A 22,168-nucleotide genomic window follows, 5' to 3' on the forward strand; every position below is an offset into this window, starting at 1 on the left:
AGTTGTTCAACAATATATTTCTCTTGGTGGGGGGGGGGGGGTATATAGAGAGTTTCTTATTTTACCTAGTTGACTGTTACCCAAATGAGACTGCTTTGAATTTGGTGGCAGACATTTCTCTTCAGCCCTCTAAGTCTATTAGACCACATAGTCACAGGTCAGAAAATGAGCCAGATCTTTAGGGAACTGTCAGCTTGCCATTTATAGACAGGACTGAGAACATTTCTTTTCAATGTTGGCTTACTTGTTTCATGCAGAACATATTTGGGCTACACTCTGGAATATCTAATACAAAAATATTGTGACACACAAATATTGTAGACAAAATATTGAAGGACAATATATTTAAATGTAAATGCATACAGGTAAGTATAAAGGTACTATTCGTAACTCCAAATATTTAACTTTGAAGATATATACCATCATGGTACATATCTGTGGAATTAGGTATTGAAATCTATCTGTACCTAACTTTCGATATTTTGTCCCTCCATATTCTGTTTATAATATTAGTGCCGCACAATATTCTAAAGTCGACATCTACAGGCAGGCAGGGCGAGAGGTACGTGGCAGGCTGCTGACCACGCATGGAACTAAACCACAATAATCTTGCAGTCCCCTGCCTTGACCTAGGGCACTTTATGAATTATGAGTAGGGGTTGATTTATGGATTCGTACTGGAGAGAGCATGACATAGATACCTAGGATCTATTGTATCACTACCAGGGATTGAGTATAATAAGATTCTAGATGCCCACCCTAATTCAGGTGTAGTGAAAATATGTTTTGGTCCTGAAGACATGATGGGGATCTAGTACTGTCCCAACATAGCGTGAAACATGTCGACCTGAATAGTGAAACCACGATAGTTCACTACAACACACTCACTGAATAGTAACTATCACAACCGTGCGCATACAACCACGTATTAGCTTTTAAACTTACAGAAGGGTCCCTGAATAAAATTTGATCACCTTTATGTAATTTTAAGATCACATTCTCCACCTTACACATTATACCCCACACACCCCCATGCACCGTCACAGCTGATACAAGAAAAGATCTCCGACAAAGATCCCTCTTGCGGGGTATTTGACATTCAAGTAGGGCTTTGAGAAATATTTGACCAGTTTCCAAGGTTATGTCCCACAGATGCTACCTACAAATGTTACCAATCCTAGTGCCAGCCCTAAATTGAAGAACCATGAACAAATTCCTCCATATAGCTAATTTTGTGAAGGCCAGGTGGAAATTGAAATAAACATGCTTTAACTGTCTCTATTTTACTTCTTCAAAATGACAATTGTCGCTACAATCATTATGACAAATGGATATTAGTGTATACAGAATGAACACAGACTCCCCTAATATCTAAGACAAATAGAGGTTCCTGTAATATTTGAAATGAGAAATTGATGAAATTAGCTGTTTGAAAATATTCACTCTGTTTTTCCTACTGGATCTTTTATCAAAACAATAAGCTGTAAAGTTTGATGTTACATTATGTCAGATTTCATCTACTTTCATTATGAATAATATTTATAAATAGTTTTATGTATTAATGTATTTGCACCATATATTTGTTAAGCCTTTCTTCATGATGTATGTTGTATGAGGCTTTCCATCAAAACAAACATAATGGTGGTGAGCTATTAATAACATTGAGTAATGCAAAATCATGCTGTGCCTAAACATAATTTACTAGTATGAGTAATGTCTTAAAATCAACTATCATTCACTTAAGTAAATTTAATAGCAATCATCTTTATCATCCCACACGTTTTTATCGTTCTCTCACAATTATACTTTCAAAATCACACTTTCACAATAATATGCTTTTAATACCATTTATCTGCTATCAGTCACAAATGAACATAAAAAATGCATAGAAATACACATTTCAAATTAAATTACCTATTGCAGAGATGTGCTTGCGAAGATCAGTGTTGTGTCCACCAGGAGGTTCTGTACTGTGGACCTCTGTGATGGTATCCTTAGTGCCAGTGAGATTAATTCCAAGAATGTTTAAAGCAGTTTTATTAGTCCTAGAGATACCAGTGTCGGGTGTCCTAGGAACCTCACTACGAGGTGCATGATTATTCTCTAGTTCAACTTTAAGGTTTGGAAAATCAGGGATGTGTGAAGGAATTCTATGCAAAGGAATACCTGGTATTGAAATGTCTATTCTTTCACCACTAGGTTTATTAACACCAAAAGTGATATTGTGACCAGAGATATGGATACCAGGGATCTCAATGCTGGGAAATATTTTGTCAGGGATAGAAATACCTTGAATTTCAACACCTGGAACATTTTTGCCAGGAATGTGAATTTCATGGATCTCAACACCTGGGAGAATGTGACCTGGGATATGCATTCCAGGAATTGTAAAACCTGAGATATTGTGGCCGGGGATATGAATACTGGGTATCTCAACACCAGGAACATGCACACCTGGGATATGAGTATGGTGACCTGGAATATGGATGCCTTGGATTTCAACACCTGGAACATATCTACCAGGGATATGAATACCAGGGATCTCATAACCTGGCACATGGTGACCTGGGATATGGATACCAGGGATTTCTGCATTTGGAAGATTTATTCCTGGAATGTGAATACCAGGGATCTCAACACCTGAGACATTATGACCATGTATATGAACACCTGGGATCTCAATGCTGGGGACACTTTTGCCAGGGACAGAAATACCTTGAATCTCAATACCTGGAAATTTTTTGCCAGGAATGTTAATTTCATGGATCTCAACACTTGGGACATTGTGACCCGGGATATGCATTCCAGGAATTGTAAAACCTGAGATATTGTGGCCGGGGATATGAATACTGGGTATCTCAACACCAGGAACATGCACACCTGGGATATGAGCACTTGGGATCTCACCACCGGGAGTATGGTGACCTGGAATATGGATGCCTTGGATTTCAACACCTGGAACATATCTACCAGGGATATGAATACCAGGGATCTCATAACCTGGGACTTTGCGACCTGGGATATGGATACCAGGGATTTCTACATTTGGAAGATTTATTCCTGGAATGTGAATACCAGGGATCTCAACACCCGAGACCTTATGACCATGTATATGAACACCAGGGATCTCAATGCTGGGGACACTTTTGCCAGGGACAGAAATACCTTGAATCTCAATACCTGCAACATTTTTGCCAGGAATGTTAATTTCATGGATCTCAACACTTGGGACATTGTGACCCGGGATATGCATTCCAGGAATTGCAAAACCTGAGATATTGTGGCCGGAGATATGAATACTGGGTATCTCAACACCAGGAACATGCACACCTGGGATATGAGCGCTTGGGATCTCAACACCGGTAGCATGATGACCTGGAATATGGATGCCTTGGATTTCAACGCCTGGAACATATCTACCAGGGATATGAATACCAGGGATCTCATAACCTGGGACATTGCGACCTGGGATATGGATACCAGGGATTTCTACATTTGGAAGATTTATTCCTGGAATGTGAATACCAGGGATCTCAACACCCGAGACATTATGACCATGTATATGAACACCTGGGATCTCAATGCTAGGGACACTTTTGCCAGGGACAGAAATACCTTGAAACTCAATACCTGGAACATTTTTGCCAGGAATGTGAATTTCATGGATCTCAACACCTGGGAGATTGTGACCTGGGATATGCATTCCAGGAATTGTAAAACCTGAGATATTGTGGCCGGGGATATGAATACTGGGTATCTCAACACCAGGAGCATGCACACCTGGGATATGAGCGCTTGGGATCTCACCACCGGGAGTATGGTGACCTGGAATATGGATGCCTTGGATTTCAACACCTGGAACATATCTACCAGGGATATGAATACCAGGGATCTCATAACCTGGGACATGCTGACCTGGGATATGGATACCAGGGATTTCTGCATTTGGAAGATTTATTCCTGGAATGTGAATACCAGGGATCTCAACACCTGAGCCAATATGACCATGTATATGAACACCAGGGATCTCAATGCTGGGAACACTTTTGCCAGGGACAGAAATACCTTGAATCTCAATACCTGGAACATTTTTGCCAGGAATGTGAATTTCATGGATCTCAACACCTGGGAGATTGTGACCTGGGATATGCATTCCAGGAATTGTAAAACCTGAGATATTGTGGCCGGGGATATGAATACTGGGTATCTCAACACCAGGAACATGCACACCTGGGATATGAGCGCTTGGGATCTCAACACCGGTGGCATGGTGACCTGGAATTTGGATGCCTTGGATTTCAACACCTGGAACATATCTACCAGGGATATGAATACCAGGGATCTCATATCCTGGGACATGGTGACCTGGGATATGAATACCAGGGATTTCTGCATTTGGAAGATTTATTCCTGGAATGTGAATACCAGGGATCTCAACACCTGAGACATTATGACCATGTATATGAACACCTGGGATCTCAATGCTGGGGACACTTTTGCCAGGGACAGAAATACCTTGAATCTCAATACCTGGAACATTTTTGCCAGGAATGTTAATTTCATGGATCTCAACACTTGGGACATTGTGACCCGGGATATGCATTCCAGGAATTGTAAAACCTGAGATATTGTGGCCGGAGATATGAATACTGGGTATCTCAACACCAGGAACATGCACACCTGGGATATGAGCGCTTGGGATCTCAACACCGGTAGCATGGTGACCTGGAATATGGATGCCTTGGATTTCAACGCCTGGAACATATCTACCAGGGATATGAATACCGGGGATCTCATAACCTGGGACATTGCGACCTGGGATATGGATACCAGGGATTTCTACATTTGGAAGATTTATTCCTGGAATGTGAATACCAGGGATCTCAACACCCGAGACATTATGACCATGTATATGAACACCAGGGATCTCAATGCTGGGAACACTTTTGCCAGGGACAGAAATACCTTGAATCTCAACACCTGGAAATTTTTTGCCAGGAATGTGAATTTCATGGATCTCAACACCTGGGAGATTGTGACCCGGGATATGCATTCCAGGAATTGTAAAACCTGAGATATTGTGGCCTGGGATATGAATACTGGGTATCTCAACACCAGGAACATGCACACCTGGGATATGAGCGCTTGGGATCTTAACACCGGTAGCATGGTGACCTGGAATATGGATGCCTTGGATTTCAACGCCTGAAACATATCTACCAGGGATATGAATACCGGGGATCTCATAACCTGGGACATTGCGACCTGGGATATGGATACCAGGGATTTCTACATTTGGAAGATTTATTCCTGGAATGTGAATACCAGGGATCTCAACACCCGAGACATTATGACCATGTATATGAACACCAGGGATCTCAATGCTGGGAACACTTTTGCCAGGGACAGAAATACCTTGAATCTCAACACCTGGAAATTTTTTGCCAGGAATGTGAATTTCATGGATCTCAACACCTGGGAGATTGTGACCCGGGATATGCATTCCAGGAATTGTAAAACCTGAGATATTGTGGCCTGGGATATGAATACTGGGTATCTCAACACCAGGAACATGCACACCTGGGATATGAGCGCTTGGGATCTCAACACCGGGAGTATGGTGACCTGGAATATGGATGCCTTGGATTTCAACACCTGGAACATATCTACCAGGGATATGAATACCAGGGATCTCATATCCTGGGACATGGTGACCTGGGATATGGATACCAGGGATTTCTGCATTTGGAAGATTTATTCCTGGAATGTGAATACCAGGGATCTCAACACCTGAGACATTATGACCATATATATGAACACCTGGGATCTCAATGCTTGGGACACCTTTTCCAGGGACAGAAATACCTTGAATCTCAATACCTGGAACATTTTTGCCAGGAATGTTAATTTCATGGATCTCAACACTTGGGACATTGTGACCCGGGATATGCATTCCAGGAATTGTAAAACCTGAGATATTGTGGCCGGAGATATGAGTACTGGGTATCTCAACACCAGGAACATGCACACCTGGGATATGAGCGCTTGGGATCTCAACACCGGTAGCATGGTGACCTGGAATGTGGATGCCTTGGATTTCAACGCCTGGAACATATCTACCAGGAATATGAATACCAGGGATCTCATAACCTGGGACATGGTGACCTGGGATATGGATACCAAGGATTTCTGCATTTGGAAAATTTATTCCTGGTATGTGAATACCAGGGATCTCAACATCTGAGACATTATGACCATGTATATGAACACCAGGGATCTCAATGCTGGGAACACTTTTGCCAGGGACAGAAATACCTTGAATCTCAATACCTGGAACATTTTTGCCAGGAATGTGAATTTCATGGATCTCAACACCTGGGAGATTGTGACCTGGGATATGCATTCCAGGAATTGTAAAACCTGAGATATTGTGGCCGGGGATATGAATACTGGGTATCTCAACACCAGGAACATGCACACCTGGGATATGAGCGCTTGGGATCTCACCACCGGGAGTATGGTGACCTGGAATATGGATGACTTGGATTTCAACACCTGGAACATATCTACCAGGGATATGAATACCAGGGATCTCATAACCTGGGACATGGTGACCTGGGATATGGATACCAGGGATTTCTGCATTTGGAAGATTTATTCCTGGAATGTGAATACCAGGGATCTCAACACCTGAGACATTATGACCATGTATATGAACACCAGGGATCTCAATGCTGGGAACACTTTTGCCAGGGACAGAAATACCTTGAATCTCAATACCTGGAACATTTTTGCCAGGAATGTGAATTTCATGGATCTCAACACCTGGGAGATTGTGACCTGGGATATGCATTCCAGGAATTGTAAAACCTGAGATATTGTGGCCGGGGATATGAATACTGGGTATCTCAACACCAGGAACATGCACACCTGGGATATGAGCGCTTGGGATCTCACCACCGGGAGTATGGTGACCTGGAATATGGATGCCTTGGATTTCAACACCTGGAACATATCTACCAGGGATATGAATACCAGGGATCTCATAACCTGGGACATGCTGACCTGGGATATGGATACCAGGGATTTCTGCATTTGGAAGATTTATTCCTGGAATGTGAATACCAGGGATCTCAACACCTGAGCCATTATGACCATGTATATGAACACCAGGGATCTCAATGCTGGGAACACTTTTGCCAGGGACAGAAATACCTTGAATCTCAATACCTGGAACATTTTTGCCAGGAATGTGAATTTCATGGATCTCAACACCTGGGAGATTGTGACCTGGGATATTCATTCCAGGAATTGTAAAACCTGAGATATTGTGGCCTGGGATATGAATACTGGGTATCTCAACACCAGGAACATGCACACCTGGGATATGAGCGCTTGGGATCTCAACACCGGGAGTATGGTGACCTGGAATATGGATGCCTTGGATTTCAACACCTGGAACATATCTACCAGGGATATGAATACCAGGGATCTCATAACCTGGGACATTGCGACCTGGGATATGGATACCAGGGATTTCTACATTTGGAAGATTTATTCCTGGAATGTGAATACCAGGGATATCAACACCCGAGACATTATGACCATGTATATGAACACCAGGGATCTCAATGCTGGGAACACTTTTGCCAGGGACAGAAATACCTTGAATCTCAACACCTGGAATTTTTTTGCCAGGAATGTGAATTTCATGGATATCAACACCTGGGAGATTGTGACCCGGGATATGCATTCCAGGAATTGTAAAACCTGAGATATTGTGGCCTGGGATATGAATACTGGGTATCTCAACACCAGGAACATGCACACCTGGGATATGAGCGCTTGGGATCTCAACACCGGGAGTATGGTGACCTGGAATATGGATGCCTTGGATTTCAACACCTGGAACATATCTACCAGGGATATGAATACCAGGGATCTCATATCCTGGGACATGGTGACCTGGGATATGGATACCAGGGATTTCTGCATTTGGAAGATTTATTCCTGGAATGTGAATACCAGGGATCTCAACACCTGAGACATTATGACCATATATATGAACACCTGGGATCTCAATGCTTGGGACACCTTTTCCAGGGACAGAAATACCTTGAATCTCAATACCTGGAACATTTTTGCCAGGAATGTTAATTTCATGGATCTCAACACTTGGGACATTGTGACCCGGGATATGCATTCCAGGAATTGTAAAACCTGAGATATTGTGGCCGGAGATATGAGTACTGGGTATCTCAACACCAGGAACATGCACACCTGGGATATGAGCGCTTGGGATCTCAACACCGGTAGCATGGTGACCTGGAATGTGGATGCCTTGGATTTCAACGCCTGGAACATATCTACCAGGAATATGAATACCAGGGATCTCATAACCTGGGACATGGTGACCTGGGATATGGATACCAAGGATTTCTGCATTTGGAAGATTTATTCCTGGTATGTGAATACCAGGGATCTCAACATCTGAGACATTATGACCATGTATATGAACACCAGGGATCTCAATGCTGGGAACACTTTTGCCAGGGACAGAAATACCTTGAATCTCAATACCTGGAACATTTTTGCCAGGAATGTGAATTTCATGGATCTCAACACCTGGGAGATTGTGACCTGGGATATGCATTCCAGGAATTGTAAAACCTGAGATATTGTGGCCGGGGATATGAATACTGGGTATCTCAACACCAGGAACATGCACACCTGGGATATGAGCGCTTGGGATCTCACCACCGGGAGTATGGTGACCTGGAATATGGATGACTTGGATTTCAACACCTGGAACATATCTACCAGGGATATGAATACCAGGGATCTCATAACCTGGGACATGGTGACCTGGGATATGGATACCAGGGATTTCTGCATTTGGAAGATTTATTCCTGGAATGTGAATACCAGGGATCTCAACACCTGAGACATTATGACCATGTATATGAACACCAGGGATCTCAATGCTGGGAACACTTTTGCCAGGGACAGAAATACCTTGAATCTCAATACCTGGAACATTTTTGCCAGGAATGTGAATTTCATGGATCTCAACACCTGGGAGATTGTGACCTGGGATATGCATTCCAGGAATTGTAAAACCTGAGATATTGTGGCCGGGGATATGAATACTGGGTATCTCAACACCAGGAACATGCACACCTGGGATATGAGCGCTTGGGATCTCACCACCGGGAGTATGGTGACCTGGAATATGGATGCCTTGGATTTCAACACCTGGAACATATCTACCAGGGATATGAATACCAGGGATCTCATAACCTGGGACATGCTGACCTGGGATATGGATACCAGGGATTTCTGCATTTGGAAGATTTATTCCTGGAATGTGAATACCAGGGATCTCAACACCTGAGCCATTATGACCATGTATATGAACACCAGGGATCTCAATGCTGGGAACACTTTTGCCAGGGACAGAAATACCTTGAATCTCAATACCTGGAACATTTTTGCCAGGAATGTTAATTTCATGGATCTCAACACCTGGGAGATTGTGACCCGGGATATGCATTCCAGGAATTGTAAAACCTGAGATATTGTGGCCTGGGATATGAATACTGGGTATCTCAACACCAGGAACATGCACACCTGGGATATGAGCGCTTGGGATCTCAACACCGGGAGTATGGTGACCTGGAATATGGATGCCTTGGATTTCAACACCTGGAACATATCTACCAGGGATATGAATTCCAGGGATCTCATATCCTGGAACATGGTGACCTGGGATATGGATACCAGGGATTTCTGCATTTGGAAGATTTATTCCTGGAATGTGAATACCAGGGATCTCAACACCGGAGACATTATGACCATGTATATGAACACCTGGGATCTCAATGCTGGGGACACTTTTTCCAGGGACAGAAATACCTTGAATCTCAATACCTGGAACATTTTTGCCAGGAATGTTAATTTCATGGATCTCAACACTTGGGACATTGTGACCCGGGATATGCATTCCAGGAATTGTAAAACCTGAGATATTGTGGCCGGAGATATGAATACTGGGTATCTCAACACCAGGAACATGCACACCTGGGATATGAGCGCTTGGGATCTCAACACCGGTAGCATGGTGACCTGGAATATGGATGCCTTGGATTTCAACGCCTGGAACATATCTACCAGGGATATGAATACCAGGGATCTCATAACCTGGGACATGCTGACCTGGGATATGGATACCAGGGATTTCTGCATTTGGAAGATTTATTCCTGGAATGTGAATACCAGGGATCTCAACACCTGAGCCATTATGACCATGTATATGAACACCAGGGATCTCAATGCTGGGAACACTTTTGCCAGGGACAGAAATACCTTGAATCTCAACACCTGGAATTTTTTTGCCAGGAATGTGAATTTCATGGATCTCAACACCTGGGAGATTGTGACCCGGGATATGCATTCCAGGAATTGTAAAACCTGAGATATTGTGGCCAGGGATATGAATACTGGGTATCTCAACACCAGGAACATGCACACCTGGGATATGAGCGCTTGGGATCTCAACACCGGGAGTATGGTGACCTGGAATATGGATGCCTTGGATTTCAACACCTGGAACATATCTACCAGGGATATGAATACCAGGGATCTCATAACCTGGGACATTGCGACCTGGGATATGGATACCAGGGATTTCTACATTTGGAAGATTTATTCCTGGAATGTGAATGCCAGGGATATCAACACCCGAGACATTATGACCATGTATATGAACACCAGGGATCTCAATGCTGGGAACACTTTTGCCAGGGACAGAAATACCTTGAATCTCAACACCTGGAATTTTTTTGCCAGGAATGTGAATTTCATGGATATCAACACCTGGGAGATTGTGACCCGGGATATGCATTCCAGGAATTGTAAAACCTGAGATATTGTGGCCGGGGATATGAATACTGGGTATCTCAACAGCAGGAACATGCACACCTGGGATATGAGCGCTTGGGATCTCAACACCGGTAGCATGGTGACCTGGAATATGGATGCCTTGGATTTCAACACCTGGAACATATCTACCAGGGATATGAATACCAGGGATCTCATAACCAGGGACATCGTGACCTGGGATATGGATACCAGGGATTTCTGCCTTTGGAAGATTTTTTCCTGGAATGTGAATACCAGGGATCTCAACACCTGAGACATTATGACCATGTATATGAACACCTGGGATCTCAATGCTGGGGACACTTTTTCCAGGGACAGAAATACCTTGAATCTCAATACCTGGAACATTTTTGCCAGGAATGTTAATTTCATGGATCTCAACACTTGGGACATTGTGACCCGGGATATGCATTCCAGGAATTGTAAAACCTGAGATATTGTGGCCGGAGATATGAATACTGGGTATCTCAACACCAGGAACATGCACACCTGGGATATGAGCGCTTGGGATCTCAACACCGGTAGCATGGTGACCTGGAATATGGATGCCTTGGATTTCAACGCCTGGAACATATCTACCAGGGATATGAATACCAGGGATCTCATAACCTGGGACATGGTGACCTGGGATATGGATACCAGGGATTTCTGCATTTGGAAGATTTATTCCTGGAATGTGAATACCAGGGATCTCAACACCTGAGACATTATGACCATGTATATGAACACCAGGGATCTCAATGCTGGGAACACTTTTGCCAGGGACAGAAATACCTTGAATCTCAATACCTGGAACATTTTTGCCAGGAATGTGAATTTCATGGATCTCAACACCTGGGAGATTGTGACCTGGGATATGCATTCCAGGAATTGTAAAACCTGAGATATTGTGGCCGGGGATATGAATACTGGGTATCTCAACACCAGGAACATGCACACCTGGGATATGAGCGCTTGGGATCTCACCACCGGGAGTATGGTGACCTGGAATATGGATGCCTTGGATTTCAACACCTGGAACATATCTACCATGGATATGAATACCACGGATCTCATAACCTGGGACATGCTGACCTGGGATATGGATACCAGGGATTTCTGCATTTGGAAGATTTATTCCTGGAATGTGAATACCAGGGATCTCAACACCTGAGCCATTATGACCATGTATATGAACACCAGGGATCTCAATGCTGGGAACACTTTTGCTAGGGACAGAAATACCTTGAATCTCAATACCTGGAACATTTTTGCCAGGAATGTGAATTTCATGGATCTCAACACCTGGGAGATTGTGACCTGGGATATGCATTCCAGGAATTGTAAAACCTGAGATATTGTGGCCGGGGATATGAATACTGGGTATCTCAACACCAGGAACATGCACACCTGGGATATGAGCGCTTGGGATCTCAACACCGGTGGCATGGTGACCTGGAATTTGGATGCCTTGGATTTCAACACCTGGAACATATCTACCAGGGATATGAATACCAGGGATCTCATATCCTGGGACATGGTGACCTGGGATATGGATACCAGGGATTTCTGCATTTGGAAGATTTATTCCTGGAATGTGAATACCAGGGATCTCAACACCTGAGACATTATGACCATGTATATGAACACCTGGGATCTCAATGCTGGGGACACTTTTGCCAGGGACAGAAATACCTTGAATCTCAATACCTGGAACATTTTTGCCAGGAATGTTAATTTCATGGATCTCAACACTTGGGACATTGTGACCCGGGATATGCATTCCAGGAATTGTAAAACCTGAGATATTGTGGCCGGAGATATGAATACTGGGTATCTCAACACCAGGAACATGCACACCTGGGATATGAGCGCTTGGGATCTCAACACCGGTAGCATGGTGACCTTGAATATGGATGCCTTGGATTTCAACGCCTGGAACATATCTACCAGGGATATGAATACCGGGGATCTCATAACCTGGGACATTGCGACCTGGGATATGGATACCAGGGATTTCTACATTTGGAAGATTTATTCCTGGAATGTGAATACCAGGGATCTCAACACCCGAGACATTATGACCATGTATATGAACACCAGGGATCTCAATGCTGGGAACACTTTTGCCAGGGACAGAAATACCTTGAATCTCAACACCTGAATTAGTTTTGCCAGGAATGTGAATTTTATGGATCTCAACACCTGGGAGAGTGTGACCCGGGATATGCATTCCAGGAATTTTAAAACCTGAGATATTGTGGCCGGGAGTATGAATACTGGGTATCTCAACACCAGGAACATGCACACCTGGGATATGAGCGCTTGGGATCTCAAAACCGGTAGCATGGTGACCTGGAATGTGGATGCCTTGGATTTCAACACCTGGAACATATCTACCAGGGATATGAATACCAGGGATCTCATAACCAGGGACATCGTGACCTGGGATATGGATACCAGGGATTTCTGCCTTTGGAAGATTTTTTCCTGGAATGTGAATACCAGGGATCTCAACACCTGAGACATTATGACCATGTATATGAACACCTGGGATATAAATGCTGGGGACACTTTTGCCAGGGACAGAAATACCTTGAATCTCAATACCTGGAACATTTTTGCCAGGAATGTGAATTTCATGGATCTCAACACCTGGGAGATTGTGACCCGGGATATGCATTCCAGGAATTGTAAAACCTGAGATATTGTGGCCGGGGATATGAATACTGGGTATCTCAACACCAGGAACATGCACACCTGGGATATGAGCGCTTGGGATCTCAACACCGGTAGCATGGTGACCTGGAATATGGATGCCTTGGATTTCAACACCTGGAACATATCTACCAGGGATATGAATACCAGGGATCTCATATCCTGGGACATGGTGACCTGGGATATGGATACCAGGGATTTCTGCATTTGGAAGATTTATTCCTGGCATGTGAATACCAGGGATCTCAACACCTGAGACATTATGAGCATGTATATGAACACCTGGGATCTCAATGCTGGGGACACTTTTGCCAGGGACAGAAATACCTTGAATCTCAATACCTGGAACATTTTTGACAGGAATGTGAATTTCATGGATCTCAACACCTGGGAGATTGTGACCCAGGATATGCATTCCAGGAATTGTAAAACCTGAGATATGGTGGCCGGGGATATGAATACTTGGTATCTCAACACCAGGAACATGCACACCTGGGATATGAGCACTTGGGATCTCACCACCGGGAGTATGGTGACCTGGAATATGGATGCCTTGGATTTCAACACCTGGAACATATCTACCAGGGATATGAATACCAGGGATCTCATAACCTGGGACTTTGCGACCTGGGATATGGGTACCAGGGATTTCTACATTTGGAATATTTATTCCTGGAATGTGAATACCAGGGATCTCAACACCCGAGACATTATGAGCATGTATATGAACACCAGGGATCTCAATGCTGGGGATACTTTTGCCAGGGACAGAAATACCTTGAATCTCAATACCTGCAACATTTTTGCCAGGAATGTGAATTTCATGGATCTCAACACCTGGGAGATTGTGACCCCCGATATGCATTCCAGGAATTGTAAAACCTGAGATATTGTGGGCGGAGATATGAAAACTGGGTATCTCAACACCAGGAACATGCACACCTGGGATATGAGCGCTTGGGATCTCCACACCGGTAGCATGGTGACCTGGAATATGGATGCCTTGGATTTCAACGCCTGGAACATATCTACCAGGGATATGAATACCAGGGATCTCATAACCTGGGACATTACGACCTGGGATATGGATACCAGGGATTTCTAAATTTGGAAGATTTATTCCTGGAATGTGAATACCAGGGATCTCAACGCCCGAGAAATTATGACCATGTATATGAACACCAGGGATCTCAATGCTGGGAACACTTTTGCCAGGGACAGAAATACCTTGAATCTCAACACCTGGAAATGTTTTGCCAGGAATGTGAATTTCATGGATCTCAACACCTGGGAGATTGTGACCCGGGATATGCATTCCAGGAACTGTAAAACCTGAGATATTGTGGCCGGGGATATGAATACTGGGTATCTCAACACCAGGAACATGCACACCTGGGATATGAGCGCTTGGGATCTCAACACTGGTAGCATGGTGACCTGGAATATGGATGCCTTGGATTTCAACACCTGGAACATATCTACCAGGAATATGAATACCAGGGATCTCATAACCTGGGACATTGTGACCTGGGATATGGATACCGGGGATTTCTACATTTGGAAGATTTATTCCTGGAACTTGAATACCAGGGAGCTCAACACCCGAGACATTATGACCATGTATATGAACACCAGGGATCTCAATGCTGGGAACACTTTTGCCAGGGACAGAAATACCTTGAATCTCAATACCTGGAACATTTTTGCCAGGAATGTGAATATCATGGATCTCATATCCTGGGACATGGTGACCTGGGATATGGATACCAGGGATTTCTGCATTTGGAAGATTTATTCCTGGAATGTGAATACCAGGGATCTCAACACCTGAGACATTGTGACCATGTATATGAACACCTGGGATCTCAATGCTGGGGACACTTTTGCCAGGGACAGAAATACCTTGAATCTCAATACCTGGAACATTTTTGCCAGGAATGTTAATTTCATGGATCTCAACACTTGGGAGATTGTGACCCAGGATATGCATTCCAGGAATGGTAAAACCTGAGATATTCTGGCCGGGGATATGAATACTGGGTATCTCAACACCAGGAACATGCACACCTGGGATTTGAGCGCTTGGGATCTCAACACCGGTAGCATGGTGACCTGGAATATGGATGCCTTGGATTTCAACACCTGGAACATATCTACCAGGGATATGAATACCAGGGATCTCATAACCAGGGACATGGTGACCTGGGATATGGATACCAGGGATTTCTGCATTTGGAAGATTTTTTCCTGGAATTTGAATACCAGGGATCTCAACACCTGAGACATTATGACCATGTATATGAACACCTGGGATCTCAATGCTGGGGACACTTTTGCCAGGGACAGAAATACCTTGAATCTCAATACCTGGAACATTTTCGCCAGGAATGTGAATTTCATGGATCTCAACACCTGGGAGATTGTGACCCGGGATATGCATTCCAGGAATTGTAAAACCTGAGATATTGTAGCCGGGGATATGAATACTGGGTATCTCAACACCAGGAACATGCACACCTGGGATATGAGCGCTTGGGATCTCACCACCGGGAGTATGGTGACCTGGAATATGAATGCCTTGGATTTCAACACCTGGAACATATCTACCAGGGATATGAATACCAGGGATCTCATAACCTGGGACATGGTGACCTGGGATATGGATACCATTGATTTCTGCATTTGGAAGATTTATTCCTGGAATGTGAATACCAGGGATCTCAACACCTGAGACATTATGACCATGTATATGAACACCAGGGATCTCAATGCTGGGAACACTTTTGCCAGGGACAGAAATACCTTGAATCTCAATACCTGGAACATTTTTGCCAGGAATGTGAATTTCATGGATCTCAACACCTGGGAGATTGTGACCTGGGATATGCATTCCAGGAATTGTAAAACCTGAGATATTGTGGCCGGGGATATGAATACTGGGTATCTCAACACCAGGAACATGCACACCTGCGATATGAGCGCTTGGGATCTCAACACCGGTAGCATGGTGACCTGGAATTTGGATGCCTTGGATTTCAACAACTGGAACATATCTACCAGGGATATGAATACCAGGGATCTCATATCCTGGGACATGGTGACCTGGGATATGGATACCAGGGATTTCTGCATTTGGAAGATTTATTCCTGGAATGTGAATACCATGGATCTCAGAACCTGAGACATTATGACCATGTATATGAACACCAGGGATCTCAATGCTGGGAACAATTTTGCCAGGGACAGAAATACCTTGAATCTCAACACCTGGAAATGTTTTGACAGGAATGTGAATTTCATGGATCTCAACACCTGGGAGATTGTGACCCGGGATATGCATTCCAGGAACTGTAAAACCTGAGATATTGTGGCCGGGGATCTGAATACTGGGTATCTCAACACCAGGAACATGCACACCTGGGATATGAGCGCTTGGGATCTCAACACTGGTAGCATGGTGACCTGGAATATGGATGCCTTGGATTTCAACACCTGGAACATATCTACCAGGGATATGAATACCAGGGATCTCATAACCTGGGACATTGCGACCTGGGATATGGATACCAGGGATTTCTACATTTGTAAGATTTATTCCTGGAATGTGAATACCAGGGATCTCAACACCCGAGACATTATGACCATGTATATGAACACCAGGGATCTCAATGCTGGTAACACTTTTGCCAGGGACAGAAATACCTTGAATCTCAACACCTGGAAATGTTTTGCCAGGAATGTGATTTTCATGGATCTCAACACCTGGGATATTGTGACCCGGGATATGCATTCCAGGAATTGTAAATCCTGAGATATTGTGGCCGGAGATATGAATACTGGGTATCTCAAAACCAGGAACATGCACACCTGGGATATGAGCGCTTGAGATCTCACCACCGGGAGTATGGTCACCTGGAATATGGATGCCTTGGATTTCAACATTTGGAACATGTCTACCAGGGATATGAATACCAGGAATCTCATAACCTGGGACATGGTGACCTGGGATATGGATTCCAGGGATTTCTGCATTTGGAAGATTTATTCCTGGAATGTGAATACCAGGGATCTCAACACCTGAGACATTATGACCATGTATTTGAACACCAGGGATCTCAATGCTGGGAACACTTTTGCCAGGGACAGAAATACCTTGAATCTCAATACCTGGAACATTTTTGCCAGGAATGTGAATTTTATGGATCTCAACACCTGGGAGATTGTGACCCGGGATATGCATTTCAGGAATTGTAAAACCTGAGATATTGTGGCCGGTGATATGAATACTGGGTATCTCAACACCAGGAACATGCACACCTGGGATATGAGCGCTTGGGATCTCAACACCGGTAGCATGCTGACCTGGAATATGGATGCCTTGGATTTCAACACCTGGAACATATCTACCAGGAATATGAATACCAGGGATCTCATAACCTGGGACATTGTGACCTGGGATATGGATACCAGGGATTTCTACATTTGGAAGATTTATTCCTGGAACTTGAATACCAGGGAGCTCAACACCCGAGACATTATGACCATGTATATGAACACCAGGGATCTCAATGCGGGGAACACTTTTGCCAGGGACAGAAATACCTTGAATCTCAACACCTGGAATTTTTTTACCAGGAATGTGAATTTCATGGATCTCAACACCCGGGAGATTGTGACCCGGGATATGCATTTCAGGAATTGTAAAACCTGAGATATTTTGGCCGGGGATATGAATACTGGGTATCTGAACACCAGGAACATGCACACCTGCGATATGAGCGCTTGGGATCTCACCACCGGGAGTATGGTGACCTGGAATATGGATGCCTTGGATTTCAACATCTGGAACATGTCTACCAGGGATATGAATACCAGGAATCTCATAACCTGGGACATGGTGACCTGGGATATGGATTCCAGGGATTTCTGCATTTGGAAGATTTATTTCTGGAATGTGAATACCAGGGATCTCAACACCTGAGACATTATGACCATGTATTTGAACACCAGGTATCTCAATGCTGGGAACACTTTTGCCAGGGACAGAAATACCTTGAATCTCAATACCTGGAACATTTTTGCCAGGAATGTGAATTTCATGGATCTCAACACCTGGGAGATTGTGACCCGGGATATGCATTCCAGGAATTGTAAAACCTGAGATATTGTGGCCGGTGATATGAATACTGGGTATCTCAACACCAGGAACATGCACACCTGGGATATGAGCGCTTGGGATCTCAACACCGGTAGCATGGTGACCTGGAATATGGATGCCTTGGATTTCAACACCTGGAACATATCTACCAGGAATATGAATACCAGGGATCTCATAACCTGGGACATTGTGACCTGGGATATGGATACCAGGGATTTCTGCATTTGGAAGATTTATTCCTGGAATGTGAATACCAGGGATCTCAACACCTGAGTCATTATGACCATGTATATGAACACCAGGGATTTCAATGCTGGGAACACTTTTGCCAGGGACAGAAATACCTTGAATCTCAATACCTGGAACATTTTTGCCAGGAACGTGAATTTCATGGATCTCAACACCTGGGAGATTGTGACCCGGGATATGCATTCCAGGAATTGTAAAACCTGAGATATTGCGGCCGGTGATATGAATACTGGGTATCTCAACACCAGGAGCATGCACACCTGGGATATGAGCGCTTGGGATTTCAACACCGGTAGCATGGTGACCTGGAATATGGATGCCTTGGATTTCAACACCTGGAACATATCTACCAGGAATATGAATACCAGGGATCTCATAACCTGGGACATTGTGACCTGGGATATGGATACCAGGGATTTCTACATTTGGAAGAATTATTCCTGGAACTTGAATACCAGGGAGCTCAACACCCGAGACATTATGACCATGTATATGAACACCAGGGATCTCAATGCTGGGAACACTTTTGCCAGGGACAGAAATACCTTGAATCTCAACACCTGGAATTTTTTTACCAGGAATGTGAATTTCATGGATCTCAACACCTGGGAGATTGTGACCCGGGATATGCATTCCAGGAATTGTAAAACCTGAGATATTGTGACCGGGGATATGAATACTGGGTATCTCAACACCAGGAACATGCACACCTGGGATATGAGCGCTTGGGATCTCAACACCGGTAGCATGGTGACCTGGAATATGGATGCCTTGGATTTCAACACCTGGAACATATCTACCAGGGATATGAATACCAGGGATCTCATATCCTGGGACATGGTGACCTGGGATATGGATACCAGGGATTTCTGCATTTGGAAGATTTATTCCTGGAACGCGAATACCAGGGATCTCAACACCTGAGACATTATGACCATGTATATGAACACCAGGGATCTCAATGATGGGAACACTTTTGCCAGGGACAGAAATACCTTGAATCTCAACACCTGAATTAGTTTTGCCAGGAATGTGAATTTTATGGATCTCAACACCTGGGAGAGTGTGACCCGGGATATGCATTCCAGGAATTTTAAAACCTGAGATATTGTGGCCGGGAGTATGAATACTGGGTATCTCAACACCAGGAACATGCGCACCTGGGATATGAGCGCTTGGGATCTCTACACCAGGAGTATGGTGACCTGGAATATGGATGCCTTGGATTTCAACACCTGGAACATATCTACCAGGGATATGAATACCAGGGATCTCATAACCTGGGACATTGCGACCTGGGATATGGATACCAGGGATTTCTACATTTGGAAGATTTATTCCTGGAATGTGAATACCAGGGATCTCAACGCCTGAGATATTGATCACTGTGTTTAAAATGTTTGAGCCTTGGGTGCTATGGGCCGTACTGTCAGAGATGTGAGGACCTTTGGTATCAAGACCTTTGATTTGAATGTTAGGGCTATGATTTCTGAGAATGTTATTGTCTGTGATCATTACAGCCTGACTTATAGATGGGGATTCAGTGATCACAAAGGATTGTGAGGAAGTCCCAAAGGTTTTGCTTTTTACTCCATTCCTTGTGGACTCCTGGTAGCTGGCTTGTCCTGGCCTCTTCTCAACTCTCACTGTTCCCCCATCCTTTGTGAGTTTTCCAGCATGGATGGCTGCCTGGCAAATGGAAGATTCCTGAAAGAGATGGATTTTGAAATGCAGTTTAATGTTTACTCCTTGACTTAATTTTAATTCAAGTCTAAGTAAGAGATACACCTTTTCATTTATTTTATTTAGTATTTTATAGAGCGCACAGCTACCTCCAACGGAGGTGTCCCGGCGCTAAATCATTGTTACAGAAGGATCACGGCGGTGCATGGAGGGTAAATTACATCGAGAGACGGGAAAAAAAACAGGTTTTTAGTTTTTTCCGAAATAGGGGTTCTGATGTCAGAAATCTTAATTCAATGGGAAGCTGATTCCATAGTTTGGAGGTGGCTACTGCCAGGGACCTGCCTCCTGTACGAGTAAGACGAAAGCGAGGGCAGCACATTAAACGGAGATGATTGGACCTGAGGTTTAATGAGGAATGTGAAAATTGCAATCTGCGACGAAGGTAGAAGGGGCCTCGATCCGAGAGGGCTCTGAAGGCAAGAATTAAAACTTTAAATTGGATGCGAAATTTTACAGGGAGCCAGTGAAGAGTAACCAAATGGGGAGAAATGGAGTGGCGATAAGGGATATTGCAAATCAGCCTAGCAGAAGCATTCTGAACTTTTTGTAATTGGTTGATAAGGTAAGTAGGAGCACCTACATACAAACTGTTGGCATAGTCTAGATGTGCGGTGATAAGGGCATGGACTACGGTTTTTCGAGAATCCAATGGCAAATAGGGAATGATTTTTTTTATCATACGTAACTTCCCGAAACAGGCTGAGGTAACTTTATTGATTTGAGTCTTACAAGAGAGGGAGGTGTCAAATTGAAATCCTAAATTACGGGCGGTTTCATTGTACTTACTCCAGTATAAATATCAGTTCCCCACACTTTACTCTCCTGAGTCAGACATCCATCTGGGCAGAAAACTCTGAAATTCGGAGAAATATATAAATATTGGTCATCTGTTCAGCAGTAGGTTGTTGTGCCTGGTTTAATGCACAGCTTATAAGTGGTTGAAATATTATTTTTTCACTACAACATTACTATCAAGTCATATTGGAATTTCTTTCACAGCTTATTGCAGCACTCTTGACTCCATTAATCCATTTGCTATTTGCCTAGCAAATGGTTCACATGTTAGATGATTTCTTCATGGACAGATGGTTATGTATAATTTCCACTGCTCTTCTGTTTTTGGGGTTTTAATTCATATTGTCATGCTGTCTTCACTGCTAACCCCATGGGTGACATCCAATTTACCATATGAATTACCTCTAATGAATTTTCCATTAAACAAGCTAGAATGCAATCCAAAGAAAATGAAGGGAAAGAAATATAGTTTGATTTCTTACTGGTGGGGTCAATCCAATGATGTTTGTTACAGAATACAGAAGGCTGCTGAAAGATGTTTCATCTAAAATTGTCCTACTTTCATTTTGATGCATAGGAATG

At 43.7% G+C, this 22,168-nt stretch overlaps 1 protein-coding gene across 1 annotated transcript in view; it reads right to left on the reverse strand.

Annotated features, from left to right (window-relative positions):
* Positions 1-22,168, reverse strand: part of LOC146833841 (uncharacterized) — a 750,859-nt gene that overhangs the window by 548,198 nt on the left and 180,493 nt on the right. Inside the window, exons 10-11 of the mRNA XM_085599920.1 lie at positions 21,578-21,644; positions 1,915-20,752 (exon numbers count right to left, since the gene is read on the reverse strand). Coding sequence (XP_085456046.1) covers positions 1,915-20,752; positions 21,578-21,644 — 18,905 coding nt within the window. The remainder of the gene's footprint in view (positions 1-1,914; positions 20,753-21,577; positions 21,645-22,168) is intronic.

Source organism: Triturus cristatus, chromosome 4_2 (genome assembly GCF_964204655.1).
Source record: "Triturus cristatus chromosome 4_2, aTriCri1.1, whole genome shotgun sequence".
Lineage (NCBI taxonomy): Eukaryota > Metazoa > Chordata > Amphibia > Caudata > Salamandridae > Triturus > Triturus cristatus.